The 18,919-nt window shown below is 42.9% G+C and overlaps 1 protein-coding gene across 1 annotated transcript in view; it reads left to right on the top strand.

Moving 5' to 3' along the window:
- LOC145999711 (putative peptidoglycan muropeptide transporter SLC46) overlaps window positions 1–18,919 on the top strand; it is a 292,794-nt gene that overhangs the window by 203,629 nt on the left and 70,246 nt on the right. The window contains exon 2 of the mRNA XM_083136992.1: window positions 2,014–2,115. Coding sequence (XP_082993118.1) covers window positions 2,014–2,115 — 102 coding nt within the window. The remainder of the gene's footprint in view (window positions 1–2,013; window positions 2,116–18,919) is intronic.

The raw sequence follows: 18,919 nt of genomic DNA, 5'->3' as shown, positions 1-18,919 counted from the left end.
ACTCATTCAAAGCAAGAAAATATAAATTCTAATCATTTTTCTTTCTGAGATGTCAGTCGGATTTTTTTTTTTTTAAACTTTAACTTTGAATAATGTGTAAGTATATAACTAAATGTTTTCATCCAATCAGAAGTCAGAATTCAATAATTCTAAATTACATATTTTGCTACTGAGAACAGAGTGCACACGCTAATATTTGTTTTAATTATTAATTTCGATCTCTTTTTCACTTAATTTGCTTGTATAGGCTTATATTCTGTTAAAACACTCCTGGAAGAATATCTTTCGACACTAAGACGACTGAAATATTTTTAAATGCTAAACTTGTTTAAAAATAGAAATGCAAAGGAATATTTAAGTAACGTTCTTCTTCATTCGGCTCTACAACTCTGTATGATTTTCATCCGCTCTCTTCCATCTTGGGAACATCTTTTCCAATTCTTTATCCTCATTGTTTTCAGATCTTCCAGTGCATCGTCTATCCATTTAATTTTTGGCCTTCCTTTTGGCCTTGTGATTGGTTGCCACGAGGTTATTTTTTTCGTTACTCTGTTTTGCTGCATTTTTCTATGTCCTATCCATGCAAGGTTTTATTTGAAGGGCTCGTGTGTACTTTCAAATGTCACTTTCAAAGATCGAGGATCTTTGTTCAGGGTGCTTTTCCGATACCCAGTTTTCACAACCATACGTCACCACTGGTCTCATAATGGTATCATATATTGCCACGAGACAATAAGCGGCGCTGCTTTTTCCTTTGTTATAAACTTGCCATCCATCAAAGCATGCCAATTTTAACAAAGAAAGCAATATGCATCGCATTAGAAGCAAAAATAACATCTTCCGTCATGCAATTTCTACAAGAACACGTGCCGAGCCGAGAGTTGAAATTCTCATGCATCCACATAAGTTATTTCGTTTGAGCAATTCTAAAGTAATGAAATATGACCAATAGTACTGGAGGCATTATGGAATTTAACGTTCACTAACCAAACACATACACACACGCAATACACGCACACAACGTCAAACCAGTCAAATACTTAAAATAAAAATATGGTGCTTCCAATCCAACAAAACTCACCGCCCCTTTGCCTTTCTTCTTCCGTGATATAATTACTGCTTCATTAATACAGTTAGCAACACTAGTTACCAGCTAGCCAATAAACATGCACTGCATAAAGGAAGCAACCACTGCGTCATGCTATATTGCCACATTACCGTCTCTTCGAACGCTGTGAACCGCGACCTGGAGCGCTATTCAATTGTTGTCAATGCTGTTTGCGCGAGTATGTCCAGTAATGGAATGACAATTGGCAACAATGGCGAAGGTTGGCGAGCAGGGTAAAACACGTGATGCTGAGAGCGAGGGAGACAAAACGAAAATTGTGATCTGCGCAACGGCAAAGATATGTGTGTTGCACTCTATCACATGGATTACAAAGACCAACTCTACAATGAGATCTTTAATTCTCTTAAACTTCTGAACACACGGGGTTGTGCTCCGACGTGGCAACAGCGCCAACTTCTGCCATCTGCCTAATGTCGTGGCTGTTCTTTTAATACAACCTAATACATCTAAGGACGTAAATAAAATGTCGGGGCTTGGTAGTGCGGAGGGACGTCAAATCAAAATCCTGAAGAGGGCGCCACATTTTGTAGCTACTGGGCTTGTCGCTACACAACTCGAATGGAAGAATTCCGAAATCAACCAAGTACCGAAGACTGCCAAGCGGCCTCGGCTCTTGTTTAAGTAAGTGCCCTAGACGTAGAAGCTGCTAAAAGTACCTTTATTCTCAAAACACGATTACTCACGTAACACTAAGTGAGAAACCTGATGTTTCATTGTTTCAAGCTTGATGGTAATGACAGATAATAATACATTATACCAGCATTCTGTAGAGACAACATTTAAAACCAATGTTTAATGCCATTTCCCGCCGTAATCATCGATACAAAATTAAACTTTAAGATTATGAAACCACATTCTAGTTTTTATTTTCTTGTATTTTTCAGGTGAATTGGCCGTTGCTTATCTGTTCACAAGATATCGCTTCAACTGGAATGAAGTTCAGTACAGCATGTTCTCCACGTACAAGATGGTTACTAGTCTTGTGGGTAAGTAACACTGATGCCGGTGAAAACAATGTGCGTTTTGGCATGAATTGATTCTTAGTTCTCTGCATGAATAACATTCTTCGTTTTATACACGACATACATTCATTCTCTCCGTGAATTGATTTCATCATTCTCTGCATGAATTACATTTTGGGGGGGGGCTTATGCTCTTTATTCTAAGCATAAGTTACACTCTACATTCTCTACGTCAATTACATGCTTCATTCTTTGCGTGAGTAACATTCTTCATGCTCTGAGTGAATTACATTCCCCATTCTCTAAGTGAATTAAATTCTTCAGTCGCTGCGTGAATTACATTCTCTATTCTCTGACTGAATTCATTCTTCGTTGTCCGCATGAATGACATTCTTCAGTGTCTGTATGACTTGCCTTTAAGAAATCATTGTTTAGAAGGATGTATATTCTGACCACTGGCGTACGTACAGGGGAGCTGATGGGGCTACAGTCTCCTCCGAAATTTCGAGAAAATCAGCACTTTCAAATAAAAGCAGTAAATAACTCTGTAAAATGCAGAGGGGTAAATGCGACCCCCTTCCGCTTTAAATAACCTCCAATTGTCATTTTTGAGAGTGGAAAGTTCTAAAAATACGAAATATGTTATTGCGTATCCCCCGTAGAAAGCAGCTATGTACTATTCACAATTACAGTTCCACCACCCCCCAGAAAAAAATCCTGCGTACGCCAGTGTTCTGATCGAAAGTTGTATTATTGGTTGCGGAAATGTGACAGGTGTATTTGAAGAAAGATTGTCCATCACTATTATTTCATTCGGGGTTTCTGAAAAGTGTGAAGTGTATATACGAGGGAGGATCAGAAAGTAAGTTACAAGGACCATACAGGCCTCCCCGATAGCGAGTCGACCTCCGTAGAAGAGTGATTAGCACACTGCGCTGCAATACCAGAGGTTCGACTCCCGGCTCCGAAGTGGATGTTTGTGATTGTCTGTCCTGAAAAGTCCTGAACTAGAAAATTGAGTGAAAATGATATGAATGAATAAAGTGTGATGGGGGAAGCTTCCGCTTAGGGGCATTCCTTTTGAGTTTTTGCCTTGTAATCAAGGAGTCCCGGGTTCGATACCCTGTGGCGGCACAAGGCACAGGTATTCAGGTCCAATACCCGGAGGAGGTACATAGTGGTTCGGATCCCACTTTAAACTGTAGGTCCAGTCCCGATTAGCCTATCGGTGCATAAAGTGGACTTAAAACACCAACTCAACTCAGGTCTAAACCAGTTACATTAACACTGTATTCAACACTGTAGCAAATATAGTTTATGGTAAACATGGTATAATTTATATTATACAAGTGTATAGCTCTTTTTCTGCTCTACAAAATGAGACTATAGGATTTTATGTACAGGCGATGAACAAAAATATCGAAACACGCATATGGAAGCACTTTTTCCACTTGAAATTGGACGCGGTGCGACATTCTTTTGTTTTGCGCCGTGAGATGGGACCCTGTCGGCCTGGTAGGATTCGATAGTTGCGCTGTAGATAGCGTGCAGTGCAGTTGATACTGAATCATGTCCAAGCTGACAGTGTTTCAAAGAGGGCAAATTGTTGGTGTCCGCCTCTGTTACCAAAGTAGCCATGTTATTTGGCGTATCGAGAGGGACTCTATCCAAGATCATGATGACATTAGAGTGTGTCCGGTGTTACAAACAGCATTTGTTTTGTTTTTTTGTTTCTTTTTGTGATTGTGTATGATTTTGTATGCTTGGGTTTCTTCCATGGTTCTGTGTAGTTATAAGAGCCAATAAGGTTTGAACTTTCAGCCCTCCCCCATGCGACGCGGGAGGAAGTATAAATATGGCCTGTGGCAGAGGACAGGGAGAGTGTGTTTTTTGAACTGGATAGCAGAAGGGAGAGCGATCTTCGGGCTCCAGTGGCCTCCCTTGAGAAAAAGCATCCCGAGGCAGTTCTGCCGATGCTCAGCTTTCCACTTGGCAGTTCTGCCGTGGGGCTCACGTTAGAGGAATGTAAATAATGTAACTTAGAGAATTATTGGAAGAACCCGAGCCTTGTTTTGTTAAATTGTAAATAAATGTATAAAGCCCATTTCTGCGAGTTTTCAGCAATCACCCTGCAACATTAATTTCAGTAAGTTCTTGCCTGTGATTGATTCTTTGGTTCCGAGCGCTCTGGCGAGGAACGGGATGGGAACCCAGGACTAACGAGCCTATTTAGTTGTTTATTTGGGTTTTTCCTGCCAGAAGTTGCCCGGGAAGGGTGGAGTGTTGCGGAACAGAGAATTATTGGGGGCTCGTCCTTGGATTTTTTGTGTGAAAGGACGCAGGCAAAGAAAGGGAAACTGAATAAAGGTTTGCTGTAAAAGGGTCGAAATGCTGACAAGGGCTCAGTCTACGTTGTCGTCCGCTACTGGGGAAACGAGTTCGACGCGAACAATGGGTACAGAAAACAATGCTACAGTAACAAACAGGCCGAGGATTCTTCCAGACGACATTAGAGTACAGTTACCGACTTTTAATGGGGAAACAAAAGGGATGGAAGTTTATAGCTTTTTGGATGAACTGGATGCATACAGGGATCTTTTGGGCTTAAATGAAGAGGAATTATTGCTTTATCACCTTCCGTTAGCGTTAAAAGGAGAAGCGAAGGATTTATTTCATTTTGCAAGCCCGTTTGAAGGATATGTGCAATTCAGGGATTTGTTGCTCAAGAATTTTCATGGGTTGGATCACGAACGAGAATTAGAGCGATTCTTGGATTCTCGCTTTCAGCTAAAGAGCGAGTCATTGGCAGTCTATATTCGCAAGATAGATAGATGGTTCGAGAGGGCAAAATCCACCGCTACAGTCGAAGAGAAGGTTAATTTTATTCGGCGTAAATGTAACCCTGTGTATCGTGAGAGATTAAGATGTGAGAATTTTAACAGCATGAAAGATCTTCACGAGTATGCTTTGAAGTTACAGGGAGAGATGTTGGAAAACGCTACGTTTCGTCATTATGAAACAGAACAGGAAATCATTAACTTTGCCTTGAGAGGCGCCACACCTCCTCAGTCCGAGGGAATGGTGGCCGTTAGAGGGGCGAGTAGCGCTGCGGGGGATGATCTGTTATGTGTGCTCGACCCTGGGAAATATTCTAGGTTAGGGAAGGAACCCCCTGCTGTTTCGAGGGAGACAAAAGCGACTACTGACCACCCAAGAATGTCTGGCAAAGAACGCAAGTGTTACGTTTGTCAATCAACCGCACATCTGGCACGTTTTCACAAAGTTGCAAAGAAAGATAATGTTTAAGAGTCAAAAGAACATCATGGACAGGGCGCCAGTGAGACGCGCCTGTAATTCGACAATAAAGATGTCAAATAGTAAAATTCAGGAACCTTTCGTTTTTGGAGAAATAAATGGAATTCAGATCCATATGTATATGGATACCGGCGCTAATATATCGTGCATGAGCTTGTCTTTATTTCGGAAATTGGAAGAAAAGGTGGCGAAATTACGTCATAGCAAGCTGAATGTACAGTTAGCTGAAGGGAAAACAACAACTGTGGGACACGTCTTTTTTAATGTAACTTTCTATGGTCAACGGGTCCGAGAGAAATTCTTTGTTTTGGAGAATCCCCAGAATGACTTGATCGCCGGTAGAAGTTTTATGGCGAGGGCGAAGATTTTAATTGCACCTGCGTTGAACGGTTGGGCTTTTCTGAATGAAAAGGACGATATTATTCCGTTTGATACAATTGGGAAGAAAGAGAAGAAAACTAGTAACCCCCTGTCTTCCACTGTCATTCACGTAGAAGAGAAGTGTTGCAAACCCCCAGAACCGAAAAAGTCAAGAGAAAGAAAAGGTTACCGCCGAGGAAAGCAAGAGGAAAAGTAGATCATATTCCGATTAGTGACCTGAAGGATGAAGGTTATTTCCGTTTTGAACGCCCGGATGGTGGATATAAATATCACCACTAATTCGAAAAGGATGTGAATGTGAAGTTCAGTAAGTTCCAGGAAAAAAGGAAGAGAAAGAAGGCTACTTGTCTGGGAAGAGAGGACTCTGGTTCGAGTCCCGGTACTTCGGCTGCGCAGGGAACGGAACGAGAGAAAGTAACCTTAGTGGACATTAAGCAGGATGTAATGTCACTTGCTACTTCGGATGATGATGGAAGGAACAGCGAAGATGAAGAATTGTATTGCTCTGTTTTCTTCAAGCGTCTTTTGAGAGACAACCCTGACACGGCTTCTGTTGAACTCCTTGGTGATGTAACACCTGAGTCTCGTGGCGAAATCAACAGTTGCACTCAATCAGCAATAGAACCTAATGCAAAGAAGTTCGAAGTAAATGAAATAACAACCGGCAATATAAACTTGGAAGATAAGCGATTATGGGCAAGAGAGCAACAGAAGGACCCATATTTGTCTTCGTTAATTGCGTGCCTTAAGGGAGAGGAAGTTCAATTGGATGAGAAATTGAACAGGAAAGTTCTCGATTTTCATCTGAGCACTTCTTATCTGGATGAAGATGGGATTCTCTACAGAAACATAGAAGAAGGGAAGGGCATGTTTCCCGTGTTTGGACAGCAGCAAAAGATTTGGACACCGGATTCCTTGAAACCGGAAGTGCTGCGAATATCCCATGACGAAGTTTACGCCGCACATCCAGGGGCAGCTAAGACTCTGTTCAAGATTTTGGAACAGTTTACGTGGAAAAATGTCTACTCTGATGTTAGAGATTACTGCAGATCATGACTCACCTGTTTGAGATACAATCCAGATTCTTGTAAAAAGATGGGATTCGTGAGAAGTCGCAATCAGCCACGCCAAGGAGTGAAATTGTATGGAGATTTGTTTGGACCATTTCCGACCAGTTCTAGGGGGCGTTATCGCTACGTATTTCTCATTGAAGATTCTTTCACGAGACATATTTTTGGCACCTTTGACAACAGTGACAGCTAGGACAATTTGCAACGCGTTATTGAAATATTGTCACCTTTACGGCTTCCCATCGATATTTACCAGTGAAAATCGAAGTGTGTATCGTAGCTGCCTGTTACGTCAAGTACTCAAGACTATCAACTGCAAACCCGTTTACATTACTCCATACCGACCACAAACAGATCTTGCAGAAGCAGCAATTGAGACAGTTAAGAGAGCGATAGCAAAGTTTTGCACGGCAACAGCAAGTGGTCAGAAAACTTGGATTCCATCGCATTAGCAGTGAACAACCAGGTGAAAAGATGCCCGAAGCGTGACGTACAGTTTCTGGTGGAAGCGAAAGGCGCCGGGAAGAACGGTCAGCTGACCCAGACACACCCCATGGAGCTTCGGGGGAAACGGCTGGGTAGACCATAACAAACCAGTCTTATCTCCTTTGCCGCATCCCTTATAAATAGTTTCTTTAAAGGGACAGTTCTAATTGAAATCTCCATTAGTTAAAAGTTTCTTTTTATTCGGAGGCACATATTTACTCGCGAGTGTTTGCACTTTCTGTAGTAATTAAGCAGAGAAGTGCCGCGAATTCACGTGCTGGATATTACTCCTACCCTAGGAGTGGATGGGAAGAGGTTCGGTCTCAGAACCTCACAAGAAGGAAGCAGCCTGGAAGAGGACGTCCTTGCCATGGATGTCAAACTGCCCACACTTGGAAATGGACTTCACGACGATGAATTAGGATGTCACCGGTTCCAGAGATCACAGGATGCAGTGAGGAACATTCGGAGAGACTTATTCCGGAAAGTATAAAGTCAGTGAAGTGGACGGTGTTAGTGTTTAATTTTATTTTCAGGCAAACCTCACCAGGACATTGGACTCACAGACTTACCTGGGTAAGCCCTTTTTTTTCGGTGAGGGGAGTATAATACTGTTACAAACAGTATTTGCTTTGAACACCGGAAAGACATCATCAGATAAACACCTGCGTGGACGGAAATGTACACCGAGTGACAGAGACAGAAGGATTGTGATCATGTTTTGCATCTAACATTAGATGCAAAATCCTATTATCCATCATCCATGACTTTCTTGTATTTGTCTATTCCTCGGAGACTGCAGGCCGTTTTGAAAGCTGGGCGCCTTATTATCTACAGCATTCCGGCTTTTCTTCGTGGTGTTTCCATATTTTTCTCCATCCCCTGTAGCTGTTCAAGAAGAATGAAAATAGATATTTTTTCTGTCCAATTTTTTAACAAAACATGAAAGAAAAGGAAGGAAATGGGTGTTGAATTATTAAAGAGGTGGTAAAAACTGGATAAACGTGCTAATCTCACGAAAAGGTCCGAAAAAGGTGCAACAAAGTGTGATTTCATGTCCTAAAATACATATCTCAAACGACCGTTATGGAAACACCTCACTTATATAATTTTGGTTCATTGATTGATTTGCTTTATTTTACTTCGCTTTTTGTGCCACTTTTGGCTAATTTGCGAAGATGGGGATAAGTGATGACATGATGAAATTGTTGAATGGACACTCACAAATATCCATGCCCAGGCCGGGATTCGAACCCGGGACCCCTGGCGTCGTAGCGCGATGTGCTAACCACTCCGCCAAGGGGCCGACTATATAATTTTGGAAAGGTGCTACACCTTAAAATCCGTTCCCCATTTATAACATATTTTAAAGACACGTACTTATTGTATACAGAAACTCCCCGATGCCGTAGTGGTATCGACGTACCATTGTAATCAATGGGTCTCGGGTTCGATACCCGGAAGAAGGACATAAACTCCGTACCAGCTAACTGTAGACCAGGCGAGCGAGCACAAGTCTCTGCGCAAGTAGTGACGCGAGACGGCTCCACCAATGAACAGTGAGAGAAACGGGATTGTGTAATGGGCGACGGGAGTTTCCCGATTTCCTATGCAGCGTTGCAAACTTTTGAAAAGGATAATACCGAATGCACATGGCAAACAGACCGTATTTTTGTCTCTAGGTCCGTACGATTGGTTTAAGGATTTCTTAGGGAAATATTAGGGATAAAACTGCAAGAGCAAATTTAGACAAGCCGTGAATTTAGCGTACGGAATAAGGTCTGGACCGTACGTCCGTACATGCCATGAAATTTCCGTACATGTACGGTTAGGACCGTACGGTTGGCAACACTAAGCTTTCACCACTCGCTTTTCCTCCTCCTTCTCTGCCGATATGCGCGGCTCTGCTCTAAAGTTAGCTGGGATGGATAATAGTGGTTTGGATCCCACTTTAAACTGTAGGCTCAGTCCCGATTAGCCTATCTGTGCATAAAGTGAACTTATGAGAACAACTCGACAAATTATTGTATGTAGAAATACTACGTACACTGAGAAAAAAGTCTGGTTGGCTGCAACAAATCCTAGTTACAGCAACCAAATCCCTTGTTTGTTATACGCGAGCAAAACGTGAAGGTTCAGAGTACAAAATTATTTGATTGACTTAATCTTGTTCATCCAACCAAATCATTTGTTTGTTGTATCTAATTGGGTCCAGTTCTCTGAACAAGATGCTTGGTACCATCAACCAAATCAACTTGTTGGCAGTAAAGGTTATTTTGTTGGAATTATTATTATTAAAAATATTAAAAAGCGTGAAATCTTGGGGACAGGGGGATATTTCCCCCCACAAACAATTTTGTCCTGCAAAAATCCAATTGGTAAACGAACTGGTTTGTTAGTTTATGAATACCTGATGTGTATGTTTGTGTGTATATACACATACGTAGATAATAATACATACATACTTATACATATCCGGTATTTATAAAGTAGCAAACCATTTCCTACACCAACTGGATTTTCGTAGGACAAAATTGTTGGTGGGTTGAAATTCCCCCATCCCCAGGATTTTACACTCTGCTTTTTAACATAAACTATGACTATATATAAACACACACACACACACACACACACACACACACACACACATATATATATATATATATATATATATATATATATATATATATATCATAATAATTCTCTCACACACATATGTATTCGTGTGAATTAAGTTTTCCCCCTCCTTCACCAGTCTTCAATGATTTATTTCCATCCTGAAGTAAAGTAATTCCCTGTTAATTACAGCGGCATGCTGGTGCAAAGGGGGCATGGATGGCCCCCATATATTTCCTTTTTATCTTCAAAAGTGGAGATGTGATCAGAACCATGCTGGAGCTTCCTTTACACCCCCAGTGATATGAGGGTGGATGTGTGCCATAGCTGCTTGTACCGTATAAAGTCTAAGAGCGGGGATCGTAGATAGGCTATGACAGCCTTTAGCCACTCGCTTGTTAGGCGAGAGGAACGTTGTAAAAGGAAGGGGGTAGCTCTGGAGAGCACGTCGACACTAAACTACAAGGGGACTAGCCCCGTAAATAAGAACACACGGACATATATTTAAACACTACCTTTGACTGAACAGGCAGGGGAAGGAAAGACAAGGAATGTTCGTTACCTGGAGTTCTACGGCGATCTCTTCTCCGCTGGTCCTTGGATCGACGAGGTCCTACTCTGAAAAAAAACGGACGAGGGAGCAACTCCGGGCTCCAAACTCTGTACTTTCGCCGACCGATATTCTAACGATAATTTTAACTTCCCGAACGTTCGTTTTCTCCTTTTTCTGAACTTACGATGCCTGTGGAGCTCTCTCGCGTAAACTGCAAACAACTAGACACGGATTTCTTTTGTAATAACTACTTCATCTGACGGAAGACAACTAAGACTGAGATTTTCTCACGCGACCTATTTATGTGAAATTCGAACTATCGGCCGTTACGACGGTTGCTTCGATCGCGTCCTCTCGCAACGGCAATCCTGAGGAAGAACGCTGATTCCTTATTTCATTTCTAATGCAATGTCAGCGGAGTTTTTCCAACTCCGCTGAAGGACGCTGTCGCGATAAGCTTTTAAGAAGCTCTTTTTCAATGTTTCAGCGGGACCCTTTTTTTATAACGTGATTAGCTTATTTATTTATGATACCCGGGTCCTAGGTTCGATTCACGTCTGCGGCGTGATACGGCACACCGCTCTGGGGCAAAAAATTAGGTTCACGTAGGGAAGTTAATTTTTTGAAAACCTGCTGCTTAAAAATAAAAAAAATGGGCGCGACTATTCATCCTGGAGGGAAGTTAATTTCGTGTGTAGACCTGCTGCCTAAATTAAAAAAAAAATGTCGCGGCTACCCATCCTGTCCAGTCAAGGATAGAAGAAAGTATATTTGAATAAAAACCAAAGAACATACAAAAAGGCAAGAATGGGTATAGAACCAAAAAATAAACACAACATCATATCATGCAGAACCTAATTCTAAACTGCTGGGGTACATACTGAACCGATTTGCGGTTCGCGAGACTGACGGCGTGCGTCTTATGACTCTCCGGTGGCGCTGACAGAGCAATCTATCGTGTCAGCGCTGACGACGAACTTATTTATCACATGTCACTCAGCACACGCTGAAGCACTTGACACCGGAGCACACGAAAGCACTGTAACACGGAAGATAAAAGGTATCCTTGATTCCTGGGCAAGGGTAATTCCATTGCGCATTGTTCGGAAAACACGGAGATTGTTTTTACCCCATTAACGGGGGAATGTCTATATCACCTAAAAAAAAACTAAAAAAAAACTTGGTATCAATACCCAAGAAAAAAATCATGCAATAAGATACAAAAGTAGAGACCTGAAGGGTTCACAAGCAATGATATTTTTAACTATCTTACACAAGGAAGGTGAAATTGAAATATTTAATATATGTACATGGGATGATTTGCTTCCCAAAAAATCAATGTCTTTTGATTTGATACACAGAATTTGAAAAGTATTAACATTAGTGGCAGAAATTTACGTTCAAATTGTTCAAGTCTTTCTGCCGGTGTGAAAAAAAACTGTTTCCCGATGGTACACTGCAAGTTTGTGTTTTTGACATATAGTCAGAGGGAAACAGAAAAAAAGACACTTAGTTAGCGTTCTTTATGCACAGCTGAAGGATACTCCATTAGCAATCGCGATGGCGAGCGTTCATTGGTAATGGAGATCGGCGAACTGTTCTTGCAGATCCGGCGACGGGAGTCGAACACATGAGCACACGACGACGCGACACACACACACACGACACACGCACAGCTGAGATCCTGGAAACTGGAACGAAGGTTATCCTATAAGTCCGGATAACGTCACCGAAAGGCTATTCCTGGAAGAAAGTTCTGGCTCGCGTACAGTGGGAGTCCAGGAGGAACAGACACGCGAAAACGGCACTGGTAGAGCGTCCATTTTCACAGATTTCGGTATACGGCGTGAGTGAACGCATGAGTGAGCGTTCGGAGGTCCACCAAGAAGTGGCCGTATGAAGGTCGAAGGTCGATGAGGAGACCCGAACACACGAACGCGCGCGATGTATGTTGGGCAAGCCTGGATCAGGTGTCGAACCCAAGAACATGTATGAAGAATCTTGGCAATCTGGAAAAAGGGGAGGGGGGTAACACTGTTGACTGCAAAAGTAGGTGCTGTCCACTGGGGTCGAAGTGGAGCACTGGACGACGCACTTGGAGGAGAGATGTGGTGCGGAGATGGGCACTGGGTCCAAATTGTGAACACTCGACGAGGGGGGGGTCCTGGAGTGGACAGACGGACAGCGGCGGCCACGTGAATCCTGAAGTGTGACGTTAGCACATTGGTGAACTGATGTGGGGACACTGGGCGTTGCTGGTCACGAAATTAAGGACTCAGGAGGGGGGTTCCGATGGCGCTGGGTCCTCCTTGGCTCGGGAACCTGAAGAGTAGGGGTGGGGCCGCTGGTGATATCTGGTTACAAGCCACTGTGAGAAGGTGTTAGCCACACACCTGGGACGTTCCTGGGGGGGGGGTGTCGCTGGGACGAACGGATGACACTTGGGGGGGGGTCATCTGGCTGCTACTGTTCTGGAACGGGGGAATCCATTCGGTGGTCCTGGTGAGTGCAGGCACGAACAACCACTGGGGCTTGCTAATTCTGGACAAGTTCCGGCGATTGCGGCCCAGGAACACGACGCTAGCATGATGAGCCCTGGAGAGGGTTGAACGATGCACTTTTGTCCTGTAAGAGGGGAGGCCTCTTTTGTAGTAGTCCTGGATAGTCTTCTGGCCGTGACGTAAGGGGAGGTCACAGCCTCCTGGAGCACTCTGGAAGTCTGGAATCCCATCCTTCATGGGGCGCCGGATCCGCCCGTGAAAGTCCATGAATAAATCCGGGCCTCAGTGGGTTGCGAGGTGGCACGAACATAGGTTAGCGTGTAGGAGAGATAAGTTAGTAAAAACAAAGGAGGTGATACCTGTTCAGTCATGATGGGGGTCTATAAACTTATAAATATATAAAAGGGGTTTAAAACCTAAAAACTGTAAGCGAAACGCAAAACAGGGATCGCGACTTGCACGTAGATGGTTACCACGGAATTTAGTCGGAAGAAACCGGTTGGTTCCGGGTTCGATAACAGAAATACAGGAAATATCCTGTTAACGCTGCATTCCAAAAAAATTAAAATAAAAACTGTAACTGGGAGGTTGGAAACTAAAACGTCATGGAGTGGAATATCGCGATTGAGGGAATTATTCAACTGCTGTAGCGCCAGCGTCATGTCAGTCCAGTCCGGAAAAACCAGGCCCGTAAAGTTAACAGACTCGTCCGTAAACATTTTAACAGGTCGGGGTTCTATGTACGCGTCGGCCATAGGGCGAGTGTGCATAATTTCATCGTCAAAAATGAGTTGGTCAAATTGACTGTAATTCAAGAAAACAGTGCGACCGGGAAGTACTTCAATAGTGCGACGTGTATGGATTTTACCGTTAAGAAGCTGGGAGGAAATGAATTTACCAATACCGGCAACAAGTATGCCGTGGCGTGACCGGGTTTTACGGAGTTCGGGGCCAGAGTGAGACTTGATCTCCATGGCACATCCTTCGGTGGAATTGATGTCCACTAAATTTTGCAAACACGTGACGTGGGGGTCTATAGATAGTTCCGTATGGTGGCACACGTAAAGGAAGTTAGTAAATTTACATGCACTGGCGATAATTTCCACAAAACGGGGCGCGCCATTCTGCATCACCCTGTTGAAAATGAGGAAGAACGCGAAAGGGATGTCGGAATTGATATCCACCTAAGGAAAACGTCAAAAGCGCGATCTCCTTTACCGCAAGGGGTGTGTTGGACACACCCTGTATGAGAGTGGGAATTTGGAAACGTTTCGCACTGGCTGGAACGTCCTGCGCACCAATTACAGAAATCATAGATCCGGTATCAAGAATGAACTTCTGTGATTGCCCGTCCAGCTCTGCACTGACGTAAATTAACTCCGAGTGGGGAAAAGTCTTGACGGAGAGACATTTAATCTTGGGGGCTACCTGGACGTCTCGTCTCCAAGTAGCTACTGGCCGTTTAAATCACTATCGGTGGCCTGACATACATCGGAAGTGTGATAGGGGTACGAACACCGGTTACAGCGGACTCCTTCGCGGCGTTCCCCTTGCTCCACCCGTCCGCGTCGCGACGCAGATGATTGAAAACTGGGAGATGCGGACCGCGAGTTACCACGCCGCCACTGTTGGCGTTGGTCATTTCGGTCAAACCTATTGAAGTTATTAGACCGGGGACGGTATTGGCCTTGGCCGCGACCAGAAAATGATCTATTATTATTATTATAGAATCTTCTGTTTGTCTGACAGCGATAATTATTGCGGGGGCGGTAGAAGTCATTCCGTCTTCCGTCGCCCGGCGACTGCTGGCCGTGAGACGGACTGGATAGCTCATCCAGCCGAAGAGTCAGACTCTTCAGCTGATCTTCAAGGCCCGTTTCTTTAGGGACAGGTTGCGGGTTCGATGTGGCCATCTGTTTGTGCTGGAGCGCGTCGAGTTGCGCTTGGAGGGCCTTCACCTGGAGATCAAGTCCTGGGGATTCGCGTGAGCGTGTAACCTCGGGAGAGAGCACCGGCGCTTCCGGTCTCACGTGCGCGCTGTAAGGCGGCGCTCGCAGCTGGGCGAGGAGGGAGTCGGTGTTCGCTTCCGACAATAAATCTTGGAATTTGCGCTTCCGAATAAGAAATTGCAATTTCTCGAAAGCCTTTAGATCCTGTACAAAATCCGGGACGGAAGCATATTCCTTTTTATATGTCTCCCGGATAAACTCTGGCTGAAGGCCTAAGGTGAGGTGTTTAATTTGGGTGGCGGGAGACATCTCGGGATCGAGTCGGTACAACATTAGGTGTTTGTCACGGATGTAGTCCGTGACGGCTTCTCCGTCCTTGTGGAGGCGAGCTTTAATCTGATCCTCCAATTGCAACTTGTCTACGGAGCCCGTAAATTCCGTAATCAGCTGTGTTTTTAGCTGATCGTAGGTAAACACCCTACCTGCCTGCGCTGTTTTCCAGGCTTCGAATAAACGAAGCGCCGGACCCCCAACAGCGCCGGAACCATTTTGAGTTTCGTCGGCGTATCCCAATCGTTAAGGGTGGCGAGACTCTCGACACGGTCAAAGAAGCGGCGAACGTCCTCGCCGGTCGTGCCGTTAAACAGCACGTCGTCAAGCATAAACGGGTTCAGAAACCCGGAAAAAGCCATCCTCGGGCGGAGCTGTGGGACTCGAGCCAAGGTACTCGCGGGACGCTCCCACGTGTGACGATTAAGCAAGATGGGGCTTCGAATTGGAGTTGATGCGAATTGGAGTTGATGAAATTAAGACGAAAGCTGACCGCGTTTTCGGCTAGAATCGCGAGATGATCGAGCGTCTCATCTAATTCGTTCGGGAAGGGAAGAGAACGAAAGGTGTGATTAAGAGGGTCGTCTACCTCGTTCAACGACATGAAACATACTAAAAGGAATAAAAGTCGAACAAGAACAACAAAAAAGAAAGGGAAAGTTACTCAATATTAGAAAAGAAGCTAAAAAAAATAACAACAATAATCTCGTTCATGCATTTCGCGAGGGGAAATGTATGAAAAAAAAGCCGCGCAAAACCTCCACCACGTATAAAGTCTAAGAGCGGGGATCGTAGATAGGCTATGACAGCCTTTAGCCACTCGCTTGTTAGGCGAGAGGAACGTTGTAAAAGGAAGGGGGTAGCTCTGGAGAGCACGTCGACACTAAACTACAAGGGGACTAGCCCCGTAAATAAGAACACACGGACATATATTTAAACACTACCTTTGACTGAACAGGCAGGGGAAGGAAAGACAAGGAATGTTCGTTACCTGGAGTTCTACGGCGATCTCTTCTCCGCTGGTCCTTGGATCGACGAGGTCCTACTCTGAAAAAAAACGGACGAGGGAGCAACTCCGGGCTCCAAACTCTGTACTTTCGCCGACCGATATTCTAACGATAATTTTAACTTCCCGAACGTTCGTTTTCTCCTTTTTCTGAACTTACGATGCCTGTGGAGCTCTCTCGCGTAAACTGCAAACAACTAGACACGGATTTCTTTTGTAATAACTACTTCATCTGACGGAAGACAACTAAGACTGAGATTTTCTCACGCGACCTATTTATGTGAAATTCGAACTATCGGCCGTTACGACGGTTGCTTCGATCGCGTCCTCTCGCAACGGCAATCCTGAGGAAGAACGCTGATTCCTTATTTCATTTCTAATGCAATGTCAGCGGAGTTTTTCCAACTCCGCTGAAGGACGCTGTCGCGATAAGCTTTTAAGAAGCTCTTTTTCAATGTTTCAGCGGGACCCTTTTTTTATAACGTGATTAGCTTATTTATTTATGATACCCGGGTCCTAGGTTCGATTCACGTCTGCGGCGTGATACGGTACTAGGACAGATCAAAAAATTTCCTCCCAAAATCACATATCCTGATAACCAAAACCAGGTGTCCTGTATGGTAGTCGGACATCCTACAGACTGGACCAACATGTTAAACAAGACCACCGGTTACAATGGACATAGGAAATCTACACTTAATGCTCTGTATTTAACTAAAAAAATGGAACTTTATTTTTGAGACACTGCCTTGTGAATGTTGCAAAGACAAATTGCAATTTCATTATATTTTTTGCATTATGTTTCGTAAAGGCATATTCACCATAGCTACAAAATCTATATGGTATATTTCATTTCTTCACACTGACATTATAGACAACAAATAGTACCTTAAAGTATTATTAACCCTACAACACTAGCACGTTCCCATATTACAGTGTAACCTAGAACACTAGCATGTTCCCATATTACAGTGTAACTAGCACTACATAAATTTTACTTACATGAAGCAATCTATTTTCAACACAACCTCTACATCATGAAAACAGTGTGATGATTCCTTTTGAAAATCAACTTTTGTATATTCCTTATATTGGGGTTTTATTTTTCATTTTTAAAAGTATAAATATGGTTTTATTAATTCTAGTTTTTGGACTTCTAACCACTGTTAACTAGAATGAATAAATCACCACTGATTAGCTACAAAGAAGAATGGTTTTATTAAACACATAATATTTTAAAAGAATGTCTTGATTGTCAAACCAATATGTACATTAAGAATGAAGGTGAAAAGTTCAAACAATGAAAATTAAACAAAAAAAAATATTCATAACACTGTAAATAAGGAACGAATGCAATATTGTAATCCTGCAAGAAAATAGTGCATACTTCTAAACTTTTTTTCAAAATCTAACTATCCAAGTCGAATTTATGAATGTCAAAATTATGTGAAAGATTTTTCTCGTTTTACTAGAGCCACGCAAAATTAACATACATTGTACAACATAACACACAAAATCAAGATGATCAGCACTTACCTTCTTCTTATTGCAATCATGTTGTCTAATGACTAATAAAGTATTCTATTCTATTCTTTATGTCTGACAGACTGGTCGAGGCACTGCTAGGTTGAGGGACGTGTATCTGAGAGGTAGGGAAGGGAATTGAGGGAACACCACATGTAAATTTTACGTACACTAGTGTTCTAGGGTTAAACCATTCGATATATGGGAAAAATATATAAATCAGCCCTATTGTTGTGTTCAAAGATAAAATGCAGGTCACCCTTTGTCACACAGGCAGAGTGGTGAGATTGTTTGCAATGGAAAGAGCCAACATGTGGTCGGAAGTTATTAAATGTTAGCAAGGTGGGTGGTTTTGGTTATTTTTGCGTGAACTTGTGCTTGTTGATATTTCATGATGTGTTTTGGAGCAGCAGTAGTCAAGTAGTTGCGAAGCACATGACAAAGTGTCATCAGCTCACAGACCTATCACATCACACACAATACATACACAATGAACGCAATCCATTCCAGGACAGCATGTATTAAGTGGCACACTGTGTTAAACCAGTTTACTACAGGAATCATTTTAGTCTGTTCCCAAGCCAGGTTCAAGACCTGGAAACATCATAAAAAAACTAGTAGAGGAAATACAGAACACACCACCAAGGCAAGAATGTTGAAAATGCTATGAATTTACCAAAATATAAGTTGTAGAAAATACAGTATGTACTGTACAATAGTTCTAGCCTATGTGCACACGTTTGTTATGCGGGATGTTCACTGTGTGAGCAACCTCTGTATTTTTAACATGAATCGTAATATTCAATGAATGATAGAGAGAAAGGGTAAAAATGTATGAATACTTCTTCAATGATATGAAGTTTCTCAATATATTTAAAGTTGGATTTTCTTCCACCATTACACTACTCCAGTGCACAAGTATACAAAAAAATATTAACGCAGGGGGATTTAATGTTACAGCAGTTGCACTAAATTGCTGTAAAAAGTAGTCGAACTACAATTTAAAAAAATATTTTAATATTATATCATCATTGATATATGCATGAGAAATAATTAAGGCACATATTAGTGTTCCAAAATGTCTGCGAAACGTGCAG

The sequence above is a fragment of the Lepisma saccharinum genome, chromosome 15, assembly GCF_977018435.1.
Source record: "Lepisma saccharinum chromosome 15, izLepSacc3.1, whole genome shotgun sequence".
In the NCBI taxonomy this organism is placed as follows: Eukaryota; Metazoa; Arthropoda; class Insecta; order Zygentoma; family Lepismatidae; genus Lepisma; species Lepisma saccharinum.
This window is presented reverse-complemented; position numbering and strand designations above follow the sequence as displayed.